The sequence below is a fragment of the Podarcis vaucheri genome (assembly GCF_965113315.1).
Source record: "Podarcis vaucheri genome assembly, chromosome: 1".
NCBI classification, from domain to species: domain Eukaryota; kingdom Metazoa; phylum Chordata; class Lepidosauria; order Squamata; family Lacertidae; genus Podarcis; species Podarcis vaucheri.
This window is the reverse complement of record NC_138759.1, coordinates 119864293-119885115: the sequence shown is the minus strand read 5'-3', so window position 1 is coordinate 119885115 and position 20823 is coordinate 119864293. Positions and strand designations below refer to the sequence as shown.

General features: G+C 42.7%; 1 protein-coding gene across 1 annotated transcript in view; it reads right to left on the bottom strand.

The window, feature by feature from the left end:
• Window positions 1-20823, bottom strand: part of LOC309525014 (dynein axonemal heavy chain 11-like) — a 227395-nt gene that overhangs the window by 43784 nt on the left and 162788 nt on the right. The window contains exons 53-58 of the mRNA XM_082210341.1: window positions 10508-10642; window positions 7075-7248; window positions 4380-4615; window positions 3940-4062; window positions 2528-2732; window positions 1086-1250 (exon numbers count right to left, since the gene is read on the bottom strand). Of these exons, the coding sequence (XP_082066467.1) occupies window positions 1086-1250; window positions 2528-2732; window positions 3940-4062; window positions 4380-4615; window positions 7075-7248; window positions 10508-10642 (1038 nt within the window). The remainder of the gene's footprint in view (window positions 1-1085; window positions 1251-2527; window positions 2733-3939; window positions 4063-4379; window positions 4616-7074; window positions 7249-10507; window positions 10643-20823) is intronic.

Genomic DNA, 20823 nt, shown 5'->3' with positions numbered 1-20823 from the left:
CACGCAGGGGGCTGCAGAGGGGAGCAGCCATATCTTGTTACACAAGCACCCAACCCTAACAAAAGCCGTATATAGGACATTCCATTTCTAGATATAACACACTGCCACTTTTATGTCAAATTTATTATTGATAATTGCTTGTTAACGGCAATTGCGTGACATTGGTAGAAAGAGATGTGAATCAAAGTGGTTGCCAACTTTTTTAAAAATGCAGTGGTTTCTTAACCATGTTGCTATTCTTACGTTTTCTGACAGCACCAAATATTCACTGATGTGCATCAGAATGACTGAAATTAATTTCAAGTCATAGTACTAGAATCACACTTTTATTGCTTTCATGTTCACCTGCAGCCCTTCGTTTTGTAGAGTCTTCCCTGCCCTTGTTGGCACACGATCGCTGTTGGTGTTGACAGTTTTAATGAGAGCCAGAAACTGAAGACATTCTCTTCACCTGCATTTGGTTCCAATAATCTTTTATTCCCCCCCCCCACCTCTTGTGTTTTTACTTAGTATGCCAAGTTTATTGTCTAGCAACAGCAAACATTATTATTATTATTATTATTATTATTATTTGTAATGCATGGTCTCAGTTTAATTGTAGCTTGGAGAGAAAAAAAACTTTTTTTTAGCTTTTGAGAAATAGTGCTAACAGGTAATATTTCTGATAAACAAAGGAACCCAAAGTACATTTGATTTCCAACTGAAAGTTATAAATGCAGTGTAAAAAAAGAATGGAAAGAGTCGACACTTCACCTAAATCCCCTTTGTTTTATAGCTTTTGTTTAGAATGCAGTAAAATATTTCCCTCTGACTAAAGCTTACTCATTTGTAAGTGATCACTGTATAATTTGCACAGGAATTTTACAACACAGTGGTATATACATTCTGTGCTATAGATTATATAAATGTAATTACGGCAGATTACAACTTTCATTAAATCCCAAAAGAAAGCATTAAGAATTACGTAAGTAGGTTGAGGGGGGAAATGTTATAATGACTTTACAGATATATTTTAAAGTTGCTTTTGCGTTGTTCCGTGACTATGGTTGTTGTAGGCTGTGATTACTTCATATTGATCATTTTACCTTAATTTCTATTTCTGCCGCTGTGTGTTTTGTTGTTTCTAGTCTCTCTACCAAAAGGGTATCCCCAAGGAAATTACTCTCGGCTGCTGAAAGGCGTGTCAGTAATTCATCTTCAAGCATTTTCAACTCAATTTTAAAATAATTCTGCTGCTTTGTGAGTTCAGACTGAAATGAAAATGGTAAGGTTGCAAACCTATAATTCAAGCACCATTAATATAGGAAGTATGCATCGCTGAACTTCAAAACTTGCTGATTTCCCAAGACTTTATTATATCCCCCATTTAAAGGGTTTAATAATTGAGCAATGGGTTGATACAAAAAAGTGAAATGTGTAAAAGTGTAACCTTTATTCTGAATATTATTATGCAGACTTAAAACAAGACAAAAATTAGTAAAATAGCAGGTCTAAACTTTACCATATCCACCCCAATAAATATGAGCTGGGCATCCAGATTTATTTCTTGCTGTTAAGAATAATTACTTCTACACTGCTGTGGTGTCGCCAGTACAGTGGTACCTTGGTTTATGAACTTAATCCGTTCCGGAAGTCCGTTCTTAAACCAAAGCGTTCTTAAACCAAGGTGTGCTTTCTCATAGCAGCAGGGGACTCAATTTACAAATGGAACAGACTCAACATATTCTGCTTCCAAGGCAAAATTGACAAGCCAAAACACCTCCTTCCGGGTTTGCAGCGTTCTTAATCCAAGTTGTTCATAAACTAAGCTGTTCTTAAACCAAGGTACCACTGTATAAGAAAATTCTGCATGAATGGAAGCTGACAAACCCTTTTTTAATTTCACAAAGGAAATTTCATTGCCTGGTAGGGGAAATGTTCCAAGTGAGATGCAAGCAAGCAATTGATGCAAATCAACAGAGCAATCATTTTTTTAAAAAAAATGCAATGAAAGCTGACTGAAAAGAAGCACTTTTTATATTGCAACACCTAGCTACCTGAACACTCATTGAAAAAACAATGCAACTGTGAGTATGGACAGGAAGATAGGCACACTGGCAAATAAACCAAGATATATTATATGACCTATCATCCGAGACAGTAGGAAGCTATGGCTAACATCTTCAGAACAAGCCAGGTTATTAAGCCAACTTCGAATCATAGGTTTATATACTGGACTACTCCAGAACTGGCAACTTCTGTTTCAGTGTATCTGAAGAAGTGTGCCTGCACACGAAAGCTTATACCAAGAACTAACTTAGTTGGTCTTTAAGGTGCTACAGGAAGGAATTTTTTTACTCCAGAACTGCTAACCATAGTTTCTTGGTTTCGATGAATCATAAACTATAGCTAACAGAAGACTCCTCTGTTTGTTTGTTTGCTCACTCAAATGAAAGGAGGATCATATCTTGGCTTGTTTGTATCTTGGTCCATTCAAACGACACACGATCATCTAAATGAGGTGATGCACATTCCCATATACACAAACCTTAAAGTGTTCCAGATCAGGTCTTTCCACGTTGACAACATCTGCCAACAGTTGATCTTCTAAACCATCTCGTGTGACAGTAAAGTTGATTAATGTGGTTTGAGCCTGGATTTCTGGTTTGTAATGGGGATTGGCAAGTTTGGTGTGGAGGATGAGCCGGAATTTAGGGTGAAATTTACACTCCTTATCTCCTACTCTAATATACCTGCAAAAGGAAAAACATGCTAGAAAAACGCTCCGATTTTGCAAACAGTAATGAGGGGTAGGCCTTCCACACTGGCAACCCTGGGAAACACTGCAAGTTACAGCTGTATTTCTGAGAAAATAAAAAACATGCAGGAGAAGAAATGGAAAAATTAAGGCAAGGAAAAACCTGTAGAATTCGCTCCAGTTGAAACCATAAAGATTTTAGCATTCATTCAAATTCAGAATTGCAACCACAATGCAATAGGTCTCAACAGGCCACAGACTCCCACACTGAAATCAAATGCTCCCAGGGCAGCAAGAAATTAAAGATAGCTTTTTTCATTTCAAGTCTGACTTAACAGTAGATCAATAGTCAGCATAAAGAGGGTTCAGCTAGTGTGAAGATGCTATTCAGACAAGATAGACCCAGCAGGCAACCAAACCCACAAACAAGATTTGGACGTAGGTGGGAAATTAAGGGTACAAAGTGAAAAAGGTTGGAAGCATTATCGTCTGGGATTGTGGGCAACCAGACTCGGATAAACCTTGTTTCTTGGTTTAGCCGCCCAGTAGAGATATTCACAGCTGCAGTAATTGGAGCTAACTTTTAGGGCTAGGAATATCAGTATTATTTATGGCTGCAAATTCTTTCCCAAAATTTAATTTGTGCAATTAAAGTGGATTAAAATGCTCTGTCACCCAAGTACAACAAATCCACTTTAAGAAAGAAAGAAAATTGTTGTGGACAGGAAAGTGAGGAGGAAATGTACTGAAAAGTGTGGAATCAATGAGTGATAAATGAGAAGGTGTATAAACATGCAAATCAGGATGAATGCTCAATAAACAAGGTTGATTGCAGTGGGAACTAAGTGCAACTAACTTAGTTTGGATCCATTCTTTACAGGAGCAGAAGGAAAATTTCTTTCAGTATATACATTTCTGTTTGCAGTTTTGTCTAATATACATATTTTTGCAAAGCAATTTCTCCCCTTAATGCATTCCACTAGGTACATGCACACTTTAACAATTCATATGCATTTCCTTCCCACATTAGTTTGCTAGAGAACGAAGTCACAAAATCTGGAAGAGTGCGAATTTTAAAGTATGGCTGGGTTTCAATCTGCTCCAGAAAGTGCAGATTAGGAAATCTGCCTTTAAACGTAAACTGAATCAAATTTCCATTGCATCCCAAGTTAAATCGCATGCATAAACACAGACATCTTCACCTTCCTTTTTTGAGCATGTGCCTCCCAAGCAGAGGGTCAAGCACAGGATCAATGGTCTCCTCCAGGTTTTCTATTAAAACAGGGTCTCCAGCAACAATAGCTTCTTCTATCACATCGACATACCTGCAAAAGAGAGAGAGAGAGAGATTTAGGGAGAGAGATTTATGGAGAGCAAAGGGACTAAGGAGTAGATACAGTACAAGGAAGAGCATTAAGAGAGTAAAGGGATTTTCACCAGTTATTTAGATCAAACTCTGGTTCTTTGAGTGTGTGTGTGTGTGTATTTGTAGTTAGTTGATATATTTATACATCTGTATCTTTGCAGCAAGCATGGATTAAAACAAGCAAAACAAGCCAGTGCATTGCATCAACAGTCATACTATACCAAACCTAATGGTTTTTGTTCCTCTTAATAGCAGCAGCTGCCAATGAGCGCTTACCCTTTCTGACTCAAATGGATGACTTTCAAATCCGAGCCATATCTGCTTTTTATCCATTTGATCCCCTGGTGCTGGGGGTCAATCAATAGAGGCCAGCGCTCGCAGTTTGTAAGAATAGTGGCGTTTTGCGTGGACATGGTATCACTAGGCAAGCCTTCATTGTTCCATATAGCAATTGTTGCATCATCCGTCAGCATGGAGATCGGATCAAGACCTTCAGTCATTGGAATGGGAACCTAAAATAATAAAGGTTAACTTAAAAATGCCTAGTTTCAGTGACTTGTCCCTGTGACAATACATCACACTGCTCATGTCTGTAGCATGGAGAAAGTGAGGGAGGGAAGGGAGGAGCATAGCAGGGTCGCCAAGAGGGAAAAGAACGCTGCGGTTCTTAATTCCCATTGCAGATGTTGCAAACATAGATGGGTGCTATTGCAATGTTACATATCAGGAAACAAAACGAAATAAAGGAGTTCATTCATATCGGAACTCAGAATTATTGTTTTATCTTTATGTAAACTGCTTTGAGGGTCGTTGGGTTTTTTTAACCATCAAGCGGTGTATATATTTTATGAAAATATTTTATTAAACAAAAAGAATGAAATCAAAGTGTATCATATATTGAACACCAGTTCGTTCTTTGAATGATATTTATCAAGATCACTCTGCTTATCTGCCTGCCTGCCTGCCTGCCTGCCTGCCTGCCTGCCTGTCTGTCTGTCTGTCTATCTATCTATCTATCTATCTATCTATCTATCTATCTATCTATCTATCTATCATTTTATACCCTGCATTTCCTTCACAGGAAAGCCTAAGGTACGTTGCAGCAGTTGTTGTTGTTTAGTCGTTTAGTCGTGTCCGACTCTTCGTGACCCCATGGACCAGAGCACGCCAGGCACTCCTGTCTTCCACTGCCTCCCGCAGTTTGGTGGCCAAGCAGTATACATGCCTGAATGACCAGTGCTTTTTTCCGGGGGTACACAGGGGTACGCATACCCCTAAACATTTTGTTAATCTAACTCTAGGACAGTGAATCATCAGTTCTGTTGGTACCCCCGATGGCGGCCTTATTTCCTGCCACGATGTTTCCTGAGTCTCAGACGGAAGCGAGCGTTTAATGTGTGAAGTAGGAGTTGGAATCTAGCACGGTGATTGGTCAGTTTCTTTGTTCTTTGCATGCATGTTCTTTGTACTTTTGTCCATGTACTGTATTTATTTCCCCCAATTTGAACTATAAAATGGTGATTTTCTTGAGACAAAATGAGAATACCCCTAAACATTTTAAAGAAAGAAAGCACTGTGTATGACAATGCCATTAAAAAGAAAAAAGAAAAACAAAACCCTCTCCCCTATGAACCAACCCTGACCCTGCGTTTGTCATCTGAGGCCCTTCTCTGTGTCTCCCATCCCAGAGAGGTTTGGAGGGCGGCAACTAGAGAACAGGCCTTTTCTGTGGTGGCTCCCCACAGAGGCTCACCTGGTGCCATCATTACATGTTGTCAGGAAACTGACATCGGAGCGAGAGGCGAAGGGGAGGCTCACAGATTCTGCTGGCGAAGGACCCAGCAGCAGGGGGAGAAACAGCTCAGTAGAGGGGGAAGCCAATCAGCGCAACACCAGGGATGAAGGGGGGCAGACGGGGGAAGTGGAGAGAGGGCTCCAGGACTCTTCACTGGACATCAGTGAGGAGAGCCCAGGTCCTCCGCTGCCCACGCCCTCCCTGCGCAGAAGACTCCCGCACAGAGAGAGTAGGAGGAGACTGGGTGTCAAACAACTTTTATGTTGGAAGAGGTTCAAGAAACACCCACTGACGGAGTCTGCCAGTGACTGAGGCAGCCACCATGAGAAGGGGCTGTGCAGTCAGAAAGTTTTAACAAGGCAAATTAACCGAGAAAGGGACCAGTTTACGCACGAGTAACTCATACCCATTACACATGTCTTTAGGTGCCAGGCAAAAATGTTCCTCTTTAACCAGGCCTAAATAATCTGTGGACTGTGAAGGTGTGGGGGAGAGGACTGTTATTATGGTGACTTTTTATTATTAGGCTGTCTCTGCCAGTATGTTTTTATTATGTTTTTAATGTTGTACATCACCTTGGGTTCTTTTGATAAAGGGCGGTTTATAAATTGAAATAATGATGATGATGTAGCAAAATGTCAGACTGTCCCTAAAGGTATAGTGGATTATGCCATTTTGATCTGTGTTAGCAACTGAATTACTACTGAACTACAGTGGTACCTCAGGTTACATACGCTTCAGGTTACAGACTCTGCTAACCCAGAAATAGTGCTTCAGGGTAAGAACTTCGCTTCAGGATGAGAACAGAAATCGTGCTCCGGCGGCGCGGCAGCAGCAGGAGGCCCCATTAGCGAAAGTGGTGCTTCAGGTTAAGAACAATTTCAGGTTAAGCACGAACCTCCGGAACAAATTAAGTACTTAACCTGAGGTACCACTGTATTTTGAATAGGGAGAAAAAAATCCAATTCTGTTACTACAATTAAGAACAGTGAAATATTTTGCTCATGTAAAATGTGTTTTCGTGCACTTTTAATATGTACCCCCTCCTTATCTAATGAAGGATTGTAAGAATTTTTTTGATTTTTTTTTTGCTGGCAACACAGAAGCATAGTGTATAGTTTTCAAAAATTATTCCCCCAAAACATTTCAACTAAAGACATCTTTATTGCATACTACCTTTTGGGTTCTCAAGAAGGGCAGCCACAGATTCTGAACTAGCTCGTGCCGATACGGTTTGGCAAAGGGCCCAGCGTACGAAATGAATGCCGCTGTTAGAAGCAGATCTCCAGACAGTGTCTTCTCTTGCTCGTGATACTGAGCTACGGACTGAGTCCACCTCACATTCTCTGACTGAAATAAAAGGGCCATAGGTTAATTTATAGCAGCTTAAAGCAACTACAAAGTTGTCTGTAACTATAAGGAAGGAACCTTGGGTTTCGGTCCTTGGATATGTTCATCATGAGGCAAACAGGCTGGTTAAAAGCTCAGTGGAATGGAGCAGGGACGCTCCACCTGTTTTAAAAAGGAGACAAGAGGGCTTCCCAAGGGAAGGCCTTATTAAGATGGAGGCCTAACACAGATGACAATCTAGCTTGGGGGTCCCTTGAGCTGGGCTTCATGGACTGATCTTAAATTGAGGAATTTAGCTTTCCTCAAAATATCCAGGGACCTAAGCCACTTAGGACTTTAAGGGTCAGTGCCACAACTTTAAACTGGGTATGGAAACAAAGTTAAACTTAACAAAGTGGGCTTTTAAAAAAGACATAATATGCTGGTGCTGCCTTAAATCTGTCAACAGTTTTTTTTTAAAAAAAATAATATTTATTACTTTTAAACCTTACAAAAAGGAAAGAAGAAAAAGAAGAAAGAAAAAGGAAGAAAAAACATTCAGTGCAATATATAAACAATACACAACACAACATTAACACATTAAACAAAACAAAAGCAAAAACAGTTCAAAAAACACACATCATACCATCTCAATATCCTCTCTTTCATTCCCTTGTTTCATCGACCTCCTCTCGCCTCCCTTTTTGTATTCCATTTCTATTAATTGTTTCAGCAAATCCTTTCCATCTTTCTCTATTTTCTGTCATATGATTATCTTAACATATTTTAACCTTATTTTCCATTAAAACTATAATACTTATTTATGCTTAATTCCTTAAAACATTTCTACTAAAGCCATATAATTTCCTTCCAACATTTTTCTAACATTCATTTAAATCTGTCAACAGTTGGGCAGCTGCATTCACAACCAGCTGAAGCTTCCACAGCATCTTTAGGGACTGTACTGTTGTACAGTCAAACCTCTTTTTACGTCCCCCTCTGCTTGCGTCCATTTCGCCCAACGTCCGCGGCAACCCGGAAGTAACCGGCGGGTTTGCCGCCGGTTGCGCAGGAGCGGCGATCGCTGTTTGCGCATGCGCGGAAGCGGCGATCGCCGTCCGCAGATGCGCAGAAGTGGCGATTGCCGCCCGTGCCCAACGCCGCCTCTCCCAGCTACCTGTTTCAACCTCTGGATGGACCTCTGGAATGGATTATGGTTGCAGGTAGAGGTTCCACTGACACAGACTTCGCCCATACATGAATGGTAGTAAACTACTCTGCCAGAGCAAATCATATTGTACTGTAAAGGTAAAGGTAAAGGTACCCCTGCCCGAACGGGCCAGTCTTGACAGACTCTGGGGTTTGTGCGCCCATCTCACTCAAGAGGCCGGGGGCCAGCGCTGTCCGGAGACACTTCCGGGTCACGTGGCCAGCGTGACAAAGCTGCATCTGGCGAGCCAGCGCAGCATACGGAACGCCGTTTACCTTCCCGCTGGTAAGCGGTACCTATTTATCTACTTGCACCCGGGGGTGCTTTCGAACTGCTAGGTTGGCAGGCGCTGGGACCGAGCAGCGGGAGCGCACCCCGCCGCGGGGATTCGAACCGCCGACCTTTTGATCGGCAAGCCCTAGGCGCTGAGGCTTTTACCCACAGCGCCACCCGCGTCCCTTACTATTGTACTGTAGAGTCTAAGATAATTGAGCTTACACCTTGCATCAGACCTTACCACCAGCCATGCTGGTCGGGGATGACGGCAGTTGGAGTCCGACAACATCTGGAGATTTTCTTCACAGGTTCCTCACTCCTGGTTTAAGCTAAGCCATGTTTGATTGTGTGCTGCCATGTGTAAAGGCCTCGGGTAAATAGTCAGCATTGTACAGGGCGCAAAAGCACTGAAATGCCAACTTTGTTTATCATTGACCTGGGGAGGGGGAAGCCAGCTAAACATAAACAAAACATGCAGTATATCATCTTTGGCTTGGACAACTGCATCAGCATCTGATGAATTCTAGGTATGTAGGTATTCCCAGTCCAGCAAAGGATATGCATATGAAAGCAAGCTTCTGTGCACAGATCAATCACTTCATGGATCAGAAACTGAGAGTGAAGATCAGGTGAATGTGCTAATGTGGCATCCACATGCATATGTTGCATTGCTTTCTGTGGGATGCTCATTGGAAGGCACAGTTTACCTTTTACACTATGGTACAACCAGATACACACAGATACTGTATTTTTTGCTCTATAAGACTCACTCCCCCCCCCTAAAAAGTAAGGGGAAATGTGTGTGCGTCTTATGGAGCGAATGCAGGCTGCACAGCTATCCCAGAAGCCAGAACAGCAAGAGGGATTGCTGGTTTCACTGCACAGCGATCCCTCTTGCTGTTCTGGCTTTTGAGATTCAGAATATTTTTTTTCTTGTTTTCCTTCTCCAAAAACTAGGTGCGTCTTGTGGTCTGGTGCGTCTTATAGAGTGAAAAATACGGTAGGTAGTATTTTAAAGCATTTCTAGGCCTAGGTGGGACGGATGAGTTTTAGGGTGGGATTCAAAAAAAGTTTTACTCACAGTGAATTGAAATTGATGGACCCAACTCTGGCTATGTACATATTACCAGCTTAAAACACAGCTAGGTAGTTCTTTTTCTCAATCTGGCTCAAAGCTGTGGGGATGCATCAAAATGCAGTCTTTTATAGGAAACTACAGGACAGAAATGGATTTGTGGCTCATGTTGCATGTATGCTGCTTCCCAAATCAGTGGCGGCAGCACACTGGGTGCAGAGTAAACGGGAGTGCGCACACAGCCTTAGTTGTGTTCATTCATTTAGACTGGTCTACTCTGAGTAAAACTCGAGTCTGAATAGCCAAGTATCATATTCCTTAAATAATGAGGACATATTGTATTGGGTATTTTGCTGCAATCCTAAGAAATATTCAGGTGTGATCTCAGAGCATCTCAGACTTGGAACATCTTAAAAAAAAAAAAAAGTCTGTTAGCACTGCCCAAGAGTTGCCATTCCTGCCTTTTTTCTAAACGTTCATCGACATGTTAGTTAGTAGGTAATCTTGCAGTTAATATATACGGCAGCGAGGCAAATTGTAAGAAAACGTAAAGGTCAAAAACATGTTTCTTTATGGGGGAAAATGAATGATAATGACATAATTTTTTTTCAGCTCATCAGGTTCTTTGCTAAGTGCCTCTGTTATTGTCAGATCACTAGTGTATAACAAAGGCATGCTTTCTGTAGGCTGCTTCATTAGGCTGCCCTGTAGGACCTCACCTCAAGACCTTTCACTAATCTGTTGGCCAGCTCAATAGTCTTATTAGTTCTATTCACTTCTTCCTGGCAGCGGATTTTCTCAGCTGTCGCCCTCTCAAAGGCAGTGGTGAAGGCAGCCAGGTTTGTGTCTAGTTCCTTTAAATAATAATAAAAAAACACCAGTAAGAAACAAGACTAGACATTGTAGGGACAAGCAACAAAAAAAATGTCACCACACGGTCATATGTTTTTTTTTCTACTGCGGAAAATAGGAACACAGGGAGCAGTCTCACACTGAGTCCTACCATTAAGACCATCTCGCTGAGGATTGCCTGGCAGAAACTCTCCAGAGTTTCAGACAGGGGACACCTCCAGCTCTACCTCCAGACACCTGGGGCATTTTGCAAGCCAAACAGGTGTCTTGCTGCTGAGCTAAGGAGCTGCTATATCACACAGCCAGGAAAAAACAGAATTGCTCTTAGAAACATTCAGATGTTCGGTGCACACAACCAGAAAACATTGCAAAAATGCTTCAGTAGGGCTGGCGTTTGCTTTCTTTGCCAACATGCCAGCAATCTTTCATGGATAATGCTTAGTGCAATCCAATTTGCGCTAGTTTTCAAAGCAGGTCTATTCCCCAGCCCCCGTTTACCTTGTTTGAATTGGGTGAAACAGTTGTCTAAGCTGGAGAAAAGTCACATATCTTGCCAATGGCTCGTCAGCAAATCAGTGCTCGTATGTGGCAAACTGCTTCAATGACTGACTCCCTACCCAATAATTCCAACTGAACTGGTAGAAAAACGATCAACCTATTGTGAAATCAAAGTCCAGCAATGCTTTGTGCAGACTATCCTTTACGGTGACATGCTGTCAACAATTGTATTAAGCACAACAAGGAGGTTCAGGTTAGAATTCAGCAACCATTCTCCACTTCAAATTCCGTAGTTAAAACAAAGGGAGCTCAGAGAGGTTTTGCTCACTAGGGCAAGCATATTGGGCTGCTCCTTGTCCACCTCTTTGTGGAACATCGGCAAACTCCTGACAAACATCAACAGGTATTTAGCAATACAGGAAAAGCAAACAAACCAAGAGACTGCTTTGAGCATCCTTTGGGAGCGAGCAATATTGCACCAAAGTTCTTTTATAGATGGTAGAACGTTCCACTATTTTCACACGTAGTTTGTTTCCCCTTTGATTCACCCATCCAGATAGGAAAACAAAGTAGCAACATACTTAGCAATATTTTTTTTTATATAAACCTTGAAAACGAGCAGAAGTGTTTGCCTGAAAGAATTTGACAAAGTCAGTGTCTGTCACCAGTCCTTAGTAGAGATAAGAATAATTAGGAGTGGTGCTTCTATTTCTAGCAATGATATATTCCAGAACAGGTAATCTGGGTATAATTTTATACTTTCCACTATGTAACTTTGGCCTCATGCAACTGCAAAGTGTAAAAAATAAAGAAAAAAGAGGAAAGAGGAAAAGTTGTAGAAAACCCTAAAGGTAAAGGGGCCCCTGACCATTAGGTCCAGTCGCGGACGACTCTGGGGTTGCGGCGCTCATCTCACTTTATTGGCCGAGGGAGCCGGCGTACAGTTTCCGGGTCACGTGGCCAGCATGACAAAGCCGCTTCTGGCGAACCAGAACAGCGCACAGAAACACCGTTTACCTTCCCGCCGCAGTGGTACCTATTTATCTACTTGCACTTTGACATGCTTTCAAACTGCTGGGTTGGCAGGAGCAGGGACTGAGCAACAGGAGCTCACCCCGTCACGGGGATTCGAACCGCCAACCTTCTGATTGGCAAGCTCTAGGCTCTGTGGTTTAACCCACAGTGCCACCTGCGTCCCCTGTAGAAAACCCTACCAGCTATTAATGACTGGAAGGCAGACTATGAGTTCATCTAAGTAATATATATTTATATAAATATATGACCTATGGAATCCTGCCAGGATCTGAAGAAGCCTCTGGTGGATTGATGAGAAAGAGCTGTTTAGGGACCGGGAATTTGCCTGGGGGCAGCATTAACTTACCTAAGCAATTTTCTAAAGATTTCATAGTATGAAATATGGACAAAGAAAACGTATCGAAGGCTGCTTATCCTCTTCCTCCTGAAGGTTTCTTTGAAATACCTGCTCTCCCTGACATCTCTACAAAATGGGTTAAGTTGGGCAGGGTGCACACTTGAGATGGAGGAGAAAACACGCTGTGTGGTTGAAGCCAGAAAGCTGCACATGGCAGAGACTCTGTTTACTCCAAAAGAAGCCAGGGTTACAATCGGGGCGGAGGAAGGGGGTGCGGGGTCCGACCCGGGTGTCACCATTGAGGGGGGTGACAAAATGCCAGGCAGCACTCACCACGGGGCCTGCACATGCCCGAGCTACGCATCTCTCCTGGGAGTGACATTGTGGCGTTTGCCCTCCTAGGTGGGTCATAAGGAAAGGGTTAAATGAGTGTGAAGTGATTGGCCAGTGGGAACCCAAGGGGAGGAGATAGAGTTGGAGTTGGAGTTGTTGGGAAGTCAGTTGGGAGTTGGAGAAGGAAGAAGGAGGATAAGTCTGTGGATTGGTCTAGTTTTGATGTGAGAGAGTGAGGGAAACAGGAGGAGTCAGATAGACAGTTGGGATAATCAGTTAGGAGTTATTAGGAAGGTATAGGCCGGTATAGAAACTAAGGATGAGAAACTGACAAGAAAAATTATCTGAAACCATAAACTTGTTCATGCTTTTAAAATAAACTTGCTTATTTGATTTAATGTTAACAACTGTCTGGACTCTGTGTGTACCCAAGAGAAATGGGTTGGTGGCAGCGGGGAAGCAATCACAGTAGTGGCACAGGGATCAATAGACCGCCAAACGTTCAGGGACCCTGTGTGATTGCCACAGACGTGGTGGCTTGGGCGCTTGCGGGCTCCGCGCTGCCCCAAACAGTCTGCCCACCGCCTCCCCCTCAGCTGTAGGGCGGCTGAGTGGGAGGAGGCAGGCAGACTCCTTGGAGGCCCCGCGGAGCGGCCTGCCCCGGCTGGCACTGCCCCATGGGTGGCTGGCTCTGCCGCCATGGGCAGCTGGCCCCGCCCCTGAATGCAGGGCATGTGCGCCGCCCCAGGCGCCCAATCAACTTGCTCTGCCGCTGGTTACAATACTACAAGTGTATCAATGTCACACAGTACCCTTTTCCTCCATAATGAACATGTGCATGCTGCTCCACTGACCCTTGTGTGACTCCCTTACTGACTCATTATGACAAATCCCTTTAATTCCTGGTAAACCCAAAGTCAAAGTTTCCAACCAACCCTGTTAAAAAGGTAAAGGGACCCCTGACCGTTAGGTCCAGTCGTGGCCAACTCTGGGGTTGCGGCACTCATCTCGCTTTATTGGCTGAGGGAGCCGGCGTACAGCTTTCGGGTCATGTGGCTAGCATGACTAAGCCGCTTCTGGCAAACCAGAGCAGCGCATGGAAACGCCATTTACCTTCCCGCCGGAGCAGTACCTATTTATCTACTTGTACATGCTTTCGAACTGCTAGGTTGGGAGGAGCTGGGACCGAACAACGGGAGCACACCCCGTCGCGGGGATTCGGACCGCTGACCTTCTGATCGGCAAGTTCTAGGCTCTGTGGTTTAACCCACAGCGCCACCAACCCTGTTACGATTTCCAGATTACACCTGCTACATCCATTCCTCTGCTGAGGAACTTGGGGTCATTTGTTCTCCCTGCTCGCCCAGTATTGAATATTCTATAGGAAGTGAGACCACTAGAAGATTCTATTGTTTTTCTACCTGGCGAAACTAAATTTGATTTACATAATTTTACATATGCAAATGAATTAAATGTTTGTGTTTGGAGAAATACACCGATTATTTGAACTACCTACATTTTTGACACTACCTAAGTATTGTAGTAACAAACGGCTGCAAGCCTCTACCCCGCTTACCTGGGAGCAAGCCCTATTGAACTCAATAGGACTTACTTCCGAGTAGATGTGTAAAGGAGTGCACTGTTAGCTTATTGCACCATTCCCCCCCCCTTCCCTTTTCTGGAATTACCAATAAGACATGCCCCTACCCTTACAGTTTGTGCATATCAATGTGAGTAATTTTTTTTAAGTGCCAAAATCTCTCTCTCTCTCTCTCTCTCTTTCTAAGCAGTGCCCTTTTCAAAACAAGGGGAAATTCAGTGTAGTTTCAGTGCCACAGTGATCAAACAGTGTCACATCACTATGGCAATTGGTGCCCAGGCCAGGAATACAGATCAGCTTTAATTGTGCAACGCCTTATTGCTGGTGCATGTCAATCAGAACCTATGAATTGAGAAAAATTTGCTCTGTTCATTCTGTTAAATGATGTATCCAATTAAACCTGTTAGAATTCATGATCTTCAGTCAAGGTTAAATGAAAGTAGTTACTCCTGTCAGCTAGGTGATTAAATGCTGCCTACATCAGGCACATTTATGTGCAAAATTAAAATTTTGGTATAAAGCATGAATCTTTATGCATGCCAGTTAATTATCTTGCAGTTCCTTCCACTTATTAAATGCCCATTGCATTTCTTCTTAATCATTAGCTTCCTTTCAAAACTTGTTTCATACTCTACATTATACCAAATTTCAATGTTTAAATGAAATGCTATATAAATGAAAACTTCCTCTTTTCAAGGATTTGGCTGTTGCTATGTTACTGAAAGATAACCGTTATTAACAGTTTCCCTCCCCACCCCCCCAGTCATTATGCAAAAGATCTGTTTGTGTTGTGCTACAGGGTTCTGAGCCACTGTGATAGGAATCCCTTGTGTTCTTGCTGCCTGCTGGTCATTTCTGCTTTCTTTAAACCTACCTGGGACTTCTCCTGTTCACTAGCCAAGCACTGAGGCAGTGGCATGCAACGCTACAACATAACAATCAGCCTAGCAATAATAAGGGAAAACGTTCCAGACCAACCCCTCCCTGGAAACACAACAGCCGAAAGCCTTAAAATATACCGGCACGGTTTTAATTTGCCAGAGGAGGGAAAGGGGGAAAGCTCTGTTGTCGTTGCTGTTTTGAAATGCCACAGTCCCTTATGTGCAATGAGGTGGTCTTGAGGATCAGAGATGGCTAACTTGTGAGATACTGCTGAACTCCAGCTCCCATCAGCCTCAAGCACCATGGCCAATGGTCAAGTATGAGGGGAGTTGTAGTCCACCCATCGGGAGGGTACAGCTTTCTCAACTCTGATTTGTAGCAGCACTCCATATCACATAAAGGACAGTGTGTGTTGTTTGATAGCTCAGGGAGGCTTGTTCTCTGCAGACTCCTATCTTACTCTGTCCATCAAGATTTGCAACCTTCCCCTGTCTTCACAGAGTTATTTGGGGTTTGTTTCTCAATGAATCTAGTGTTCAGAAATGGCTTAAGGCAGTGGTTCTCAACCTGTGGGTCCCTAGATGTTGTTGGACTACAACTCCCATCATCCCTGAGTTCTGGCCTTGCTAGCTAGGGGAGATGGGAGTTGTAGTTCAACAACATCTGGGGACCCACAGGTTGAGAAAGGCTGGGTTAAGGCATAGGTAGGCAAACTAAGGCCCGGGGGCAGGATCTGTCCCAATCGCCTTCTCAATCCAGCCTGCGGACGGTCCGGGAATCAGTGTGTTTTTACATAAGTAGAATGTGTCCTTTTATTTAAAATGCATCTCTGGGTTATTTGTGGGGCACAGGGGACTTCCGGGGTTGGCGCGATCCGGGAATGGCGGATTCCCTCCGAGCTCCGGAGGGAATCGGCTCAGCGGGGGACGGGTCTTTGCCGTGCCGGCGACACGGGGACCCTTAAAACCGCAGGCGCGGAAGCCTGCGGACTGAAGACTCGGTGGGTGCCCTAAGCGCCCCCCCTGATTCGCAAAGAGCCTTTTTAAAGGCTGCGGAGGGGATACGGGGGGTGGCGTGGCACTGAGAGTCCATCGCTACCCCTGCTGAGCGAAGCCGCGAGCCATGACCGAAGAGCGCTGACTTCCTTCCTTGAAATTCGGCTTGAAAAAACAACCCGTGAGTAGATTGAAATTGGACTTTAAGAATTTTCCGTTTGAATTTGAGACGATCGGGGGTGTGTGCAAAAAGGAAGTCCGCACCCTCCCCTTGCAGACGAACTAAAGCAACGACGTAAGAACTAAGCTGGAGAGCCTGCCCTGCAAAGGGTGAGTTTAAAGAGATATTGACTTTCAAGATTGGAAAAAAATAAAGAAGTGACTTTGTGCAGGAGAGTGGAGTTTTGGAAGTTAATTTCTTTGCTGTGAACAACCTCCCCCCGGGCCCGGGAGCGTCCTATTTCGGAGCCTGTAAGCATAGAATTTGACAGCTGTCAAAGCTGTCAAAGATACAGTTTACAGGGAAAAATTGCAATTTAAAATCCCTCTGGATTAAAAGGTGTTACAATTGAACTTAAATTGTTGGAAACAAAGTAATAAAAACAAGAAAGAGGACTGTTGGAGAAAGTAACGTTAAATAATCAGAATCCCTCTAGGGGGAATTCTGTGGAATTACAATGGCTGTGGATGGAAAGATACTGACTGAAATCGAAAGGATGTTTTATTTGGTGGGAACCTTACAAGAGCATATCTCAGAAATGAGTAAACATATAATGACCTTCACTACTGAAACAAGCAGCTCTGTTGACTGTAAGGAGGATTGGAATGAGAAAGAACCCACAGCTGGACTTGAAAGGATATTTAAAGAAAAAGAGACAAAACAAGAGAAAGAGAAAGCAAAAGATGCTAACCAGAACTTGACATCTGTGGAATACAAGCAAGGAGACTATTGGATTGGATTTACAACAAATCTACGAAAGATCCAAAAGAAGAAAGTGGAGGCCCTGGAAGTTTATGGAATGCAAGAATTTAAAATAAAGAAATATAATTGGGGCCTCCACATTGACTCTGACTCTGACTATGATTTGAAAGATCCATGCCTTGTGGAAATTCTTCAGCGGCTGTATGTAAGAGACTATGGATGGATTGTGATAGAACTCTTTCGAGATCTGATGACCGACATAAAGGATTACCAACAAGACCGGCGGAGAGGGACTGTGAGAGATGGGAGAGCCTCGGACGTGAGGAACCCAGGCTAAGAACTGATACTTTGGACATTCATTGGGAAGAGACGCAAACCGGGGATGGGAGGGAGGGAAGGATTTAATTTTAACAACACTCAGGATAATGGAAATTAATTAATATGACCGATATGAAAGACAAAATGGGAAATCGATGGAAGGGAACCAAGATCCAACTTAGAACAATTGTTTTTCTTTCTATAAAAAAAAATATTGAGATGGTTAAGATTTTGAGAAACAACAATTTGCTGATACAAAATTGGGAATAGGGATGCAAGGGAGGGGGTGGAGGGAAGTCATGGACCAGGGTTATGAAAATAAGTTTCGTAAACTTTATATCTTTTTTGTTTCTATGTCTTTTGTGTCCGTTTGTTTTTTCTGTATGTTTGTGTATAAAAAAATGTGAAAACCCAATAAAAATTTTATAAAAAAAAATATTTGTGGGGCACAGGGATTCGTTCATTCCCCCTCCCCCCAAATATAGTCTGGCCCCCCACAAGGTCTGAGGGACAGTGGACCGGCCCACCTACTGAAAAAGTTTGCTGACTCCTGGGTTAAGGTTACTGAGCTTCCAAACAGGTGTAGCACATAATAATATCAAATTATACTGAGGATAGTATGCAAAAATAAATAATTGTCAGCATTTGTAATGCCAGAAAGAAAGCTTATTGTCTCAGATGATGTTTGTTTGTTAGTGTTATGGTCCAATAATGATTTACTGAGAAATCCCAGTGGTGTGCAGTATTATGTCATTTCAGGAACCATTAGAAAGTTGCTCCTTAGGTAATCAGATTCAGCCGTTAAACTAGGGGCACTTCCAGGTTCCCTGTATGTTAAACATTCATCTGGATTTGTTTGTGGTAAGGCTAGATGATATTGCACTGAGTAGTGTTATCCCACTGTAGGGATGGGAGATAAGTTCAATTTGATTCCCATATAAAGGCAAATTTGCCTACTTAACATTATTCAAAACCATGTGTGAACTGAAACATAGTTATTCCTTCGAAATTTGCACTTCTCCAAATTTTGCATTGCAATTCTCTAGCCAAGTAATGTGTGCAGAATTGCATATACTAGGCTAAAGTGTGCATATAAATGCATGTATCAATGAAAATAATATAAAAATGCATTATACTAGGGGGAAACACTTTGTAAAAATGAGTATATTAAGCAAAAATGCCAGAGAAATTTGAACAAAAATCTGGTGAATTTTCATGAGGACATTGGAAAAATAAAAATAAAACACAAATTGATGTGGAAATGTAGAGAAAAGTACTTAAAACTGGTAAAATGAGAAACGGAGAGAAATCAAAAGTGACACATTTGACCATCCCTATCCCACACCTTCTATTATATTTTCTCATCTCTTTTGTTATTGCAAAAGTCTGATCTTTGGGGAAGCAGATTTCCTATGCAAATGTCATTGCCCAACCTGGATTTGGTGGCATGTGAGGAGTCTGTTGTACTCGAGGTTGCTTCCCTGTGGGATTCGAACTCTGATGTTCTAGGTTTATTCTAAATCACATAGAGAACCTGCTCAATTGCCTGCTACAGAAACCCAGTGGAAGGGGGGGGGCAATTAGGAATGGCATTGGGGAAATGTGGGAGGGGTGGGCCTGGTGGCCCAGTGGGGTCATCCCTGTTCCCTCTCTTAAATGTAGAGTAAAGGTACCCCTGACCATTAGGTCTAGTCGTGGCCGACTCTGGGGTTGCAGCGCTCATCTTGCTATACTGGCTGAGGGAGCCGGGGTACAGCTTCCAGGTCATGTGGCCAGCATGACTAAGCCGCTTCTGGCAAACCAGAGCAGCGCACGGAAACGCCTTTTACCTTCCCACCAGAGAGGTACCTATTTATCTACTTGCACTTTAACATGCTTTTGAACTGCCAGGTTGGTAAGAGCTGAGACCAAGCAATGGGAGCTCACCCCGTTGCGGGGATTCGAACCGCCGACCTTCTAATCAGCAAGTCCTAGGCTCTGTGGTTTAACCCACAGCGCCACCAGCATCCCGTTCCCTCTCTTACATAATGATAATCAAATTTGTGTGGGGACGATGACTGAATATGGAATCTCATTAAGATCTATTATTAGGTTCGCCAAGAATTAGTCTAACCCCTTACAAAATTATCTCCACTAGTAGCAGCAATCACATTAATGAATCCAAAAGTTTACTACAAACTGTATGAAGAATATTTCCTTTGCTTCATCCTGAACCTACAGCCAATCAGTCTTACAACCCTGTGTTGTATTGTGTTGACTGAGGGATAATTGTTTCACCCTATTTGTTTTCTTGGCACTATGTGTATCATAATTTTATAAAACTTGTGACACATTCTCCTTCGCTGTCTTCCCCCAAACCAAAAGACCCTAATCCCTTCAGCTTTTCCTTGCGGAAAAGAAACTTTGTAACACATGATAATTTTGATTGCCCTTTTCTGTACCTCCTCTGGCTTTTTATTATCATTTTTTGAGAGCTCCTGTGCAGCGTATTCTAAATGTGACTCCAACAAAGACTGATATAACATCATCATCTTCAATGCCTTTCTTAGTAACTCCTAATGCTGGACACAAAAACAATGTTAAGTCCCACTGATTCCTACAAGAGAATTAAGGACTTTAGTAGGATGCTTAGAAAACAAGTAGACAGCAACTTCTCCACTGCTGGTGTGTGTTCTCTCTGTAGTGTACCTTATAATTGCCTAATAGTAACAACAGGATTATTGTTTCTTTTCATCTTCAGTATTTGGCCCGGCCAAATTACACAGCGAAGAAATAAAAGGAGTTGCAAGGGTAGGACCCAGAAAGGGGTATGACAATACAACCGTGTTGAAACCAATTAGTTCTGGACCTGGCCTGCGTCTGGGTGGGGGAAGAGACCCCCACTCCCAAAACCTTGTGTGCTTTCCTTAGCTATTTGGAAGGAAGTCAAGGCATATATTAATTAATAAGGCTAAACTACTGCAAAACTGAGAAAGTTTGTTCTACTATTTTGTTTGCAACAGGATCATTCCTTACATATTCACACACTTCTAAATAGCAGATAGATAGACTATAGATAGATGATAGATAAATGATGATAGATTGATGATGATGATGATGATGATAGATAGATAGATAGATAGATAGTTGTGTGTCAAGCCCCCAAACCCCCACCCATGAAAATGAAGACACCAAGGAGACAGAATTTAGTTTAAAGGTTAATGGGCAAATTTAGGCCACAGCTTTATTGAATAAACAAGTGTGACTGGTATTGGCTTAGGCAT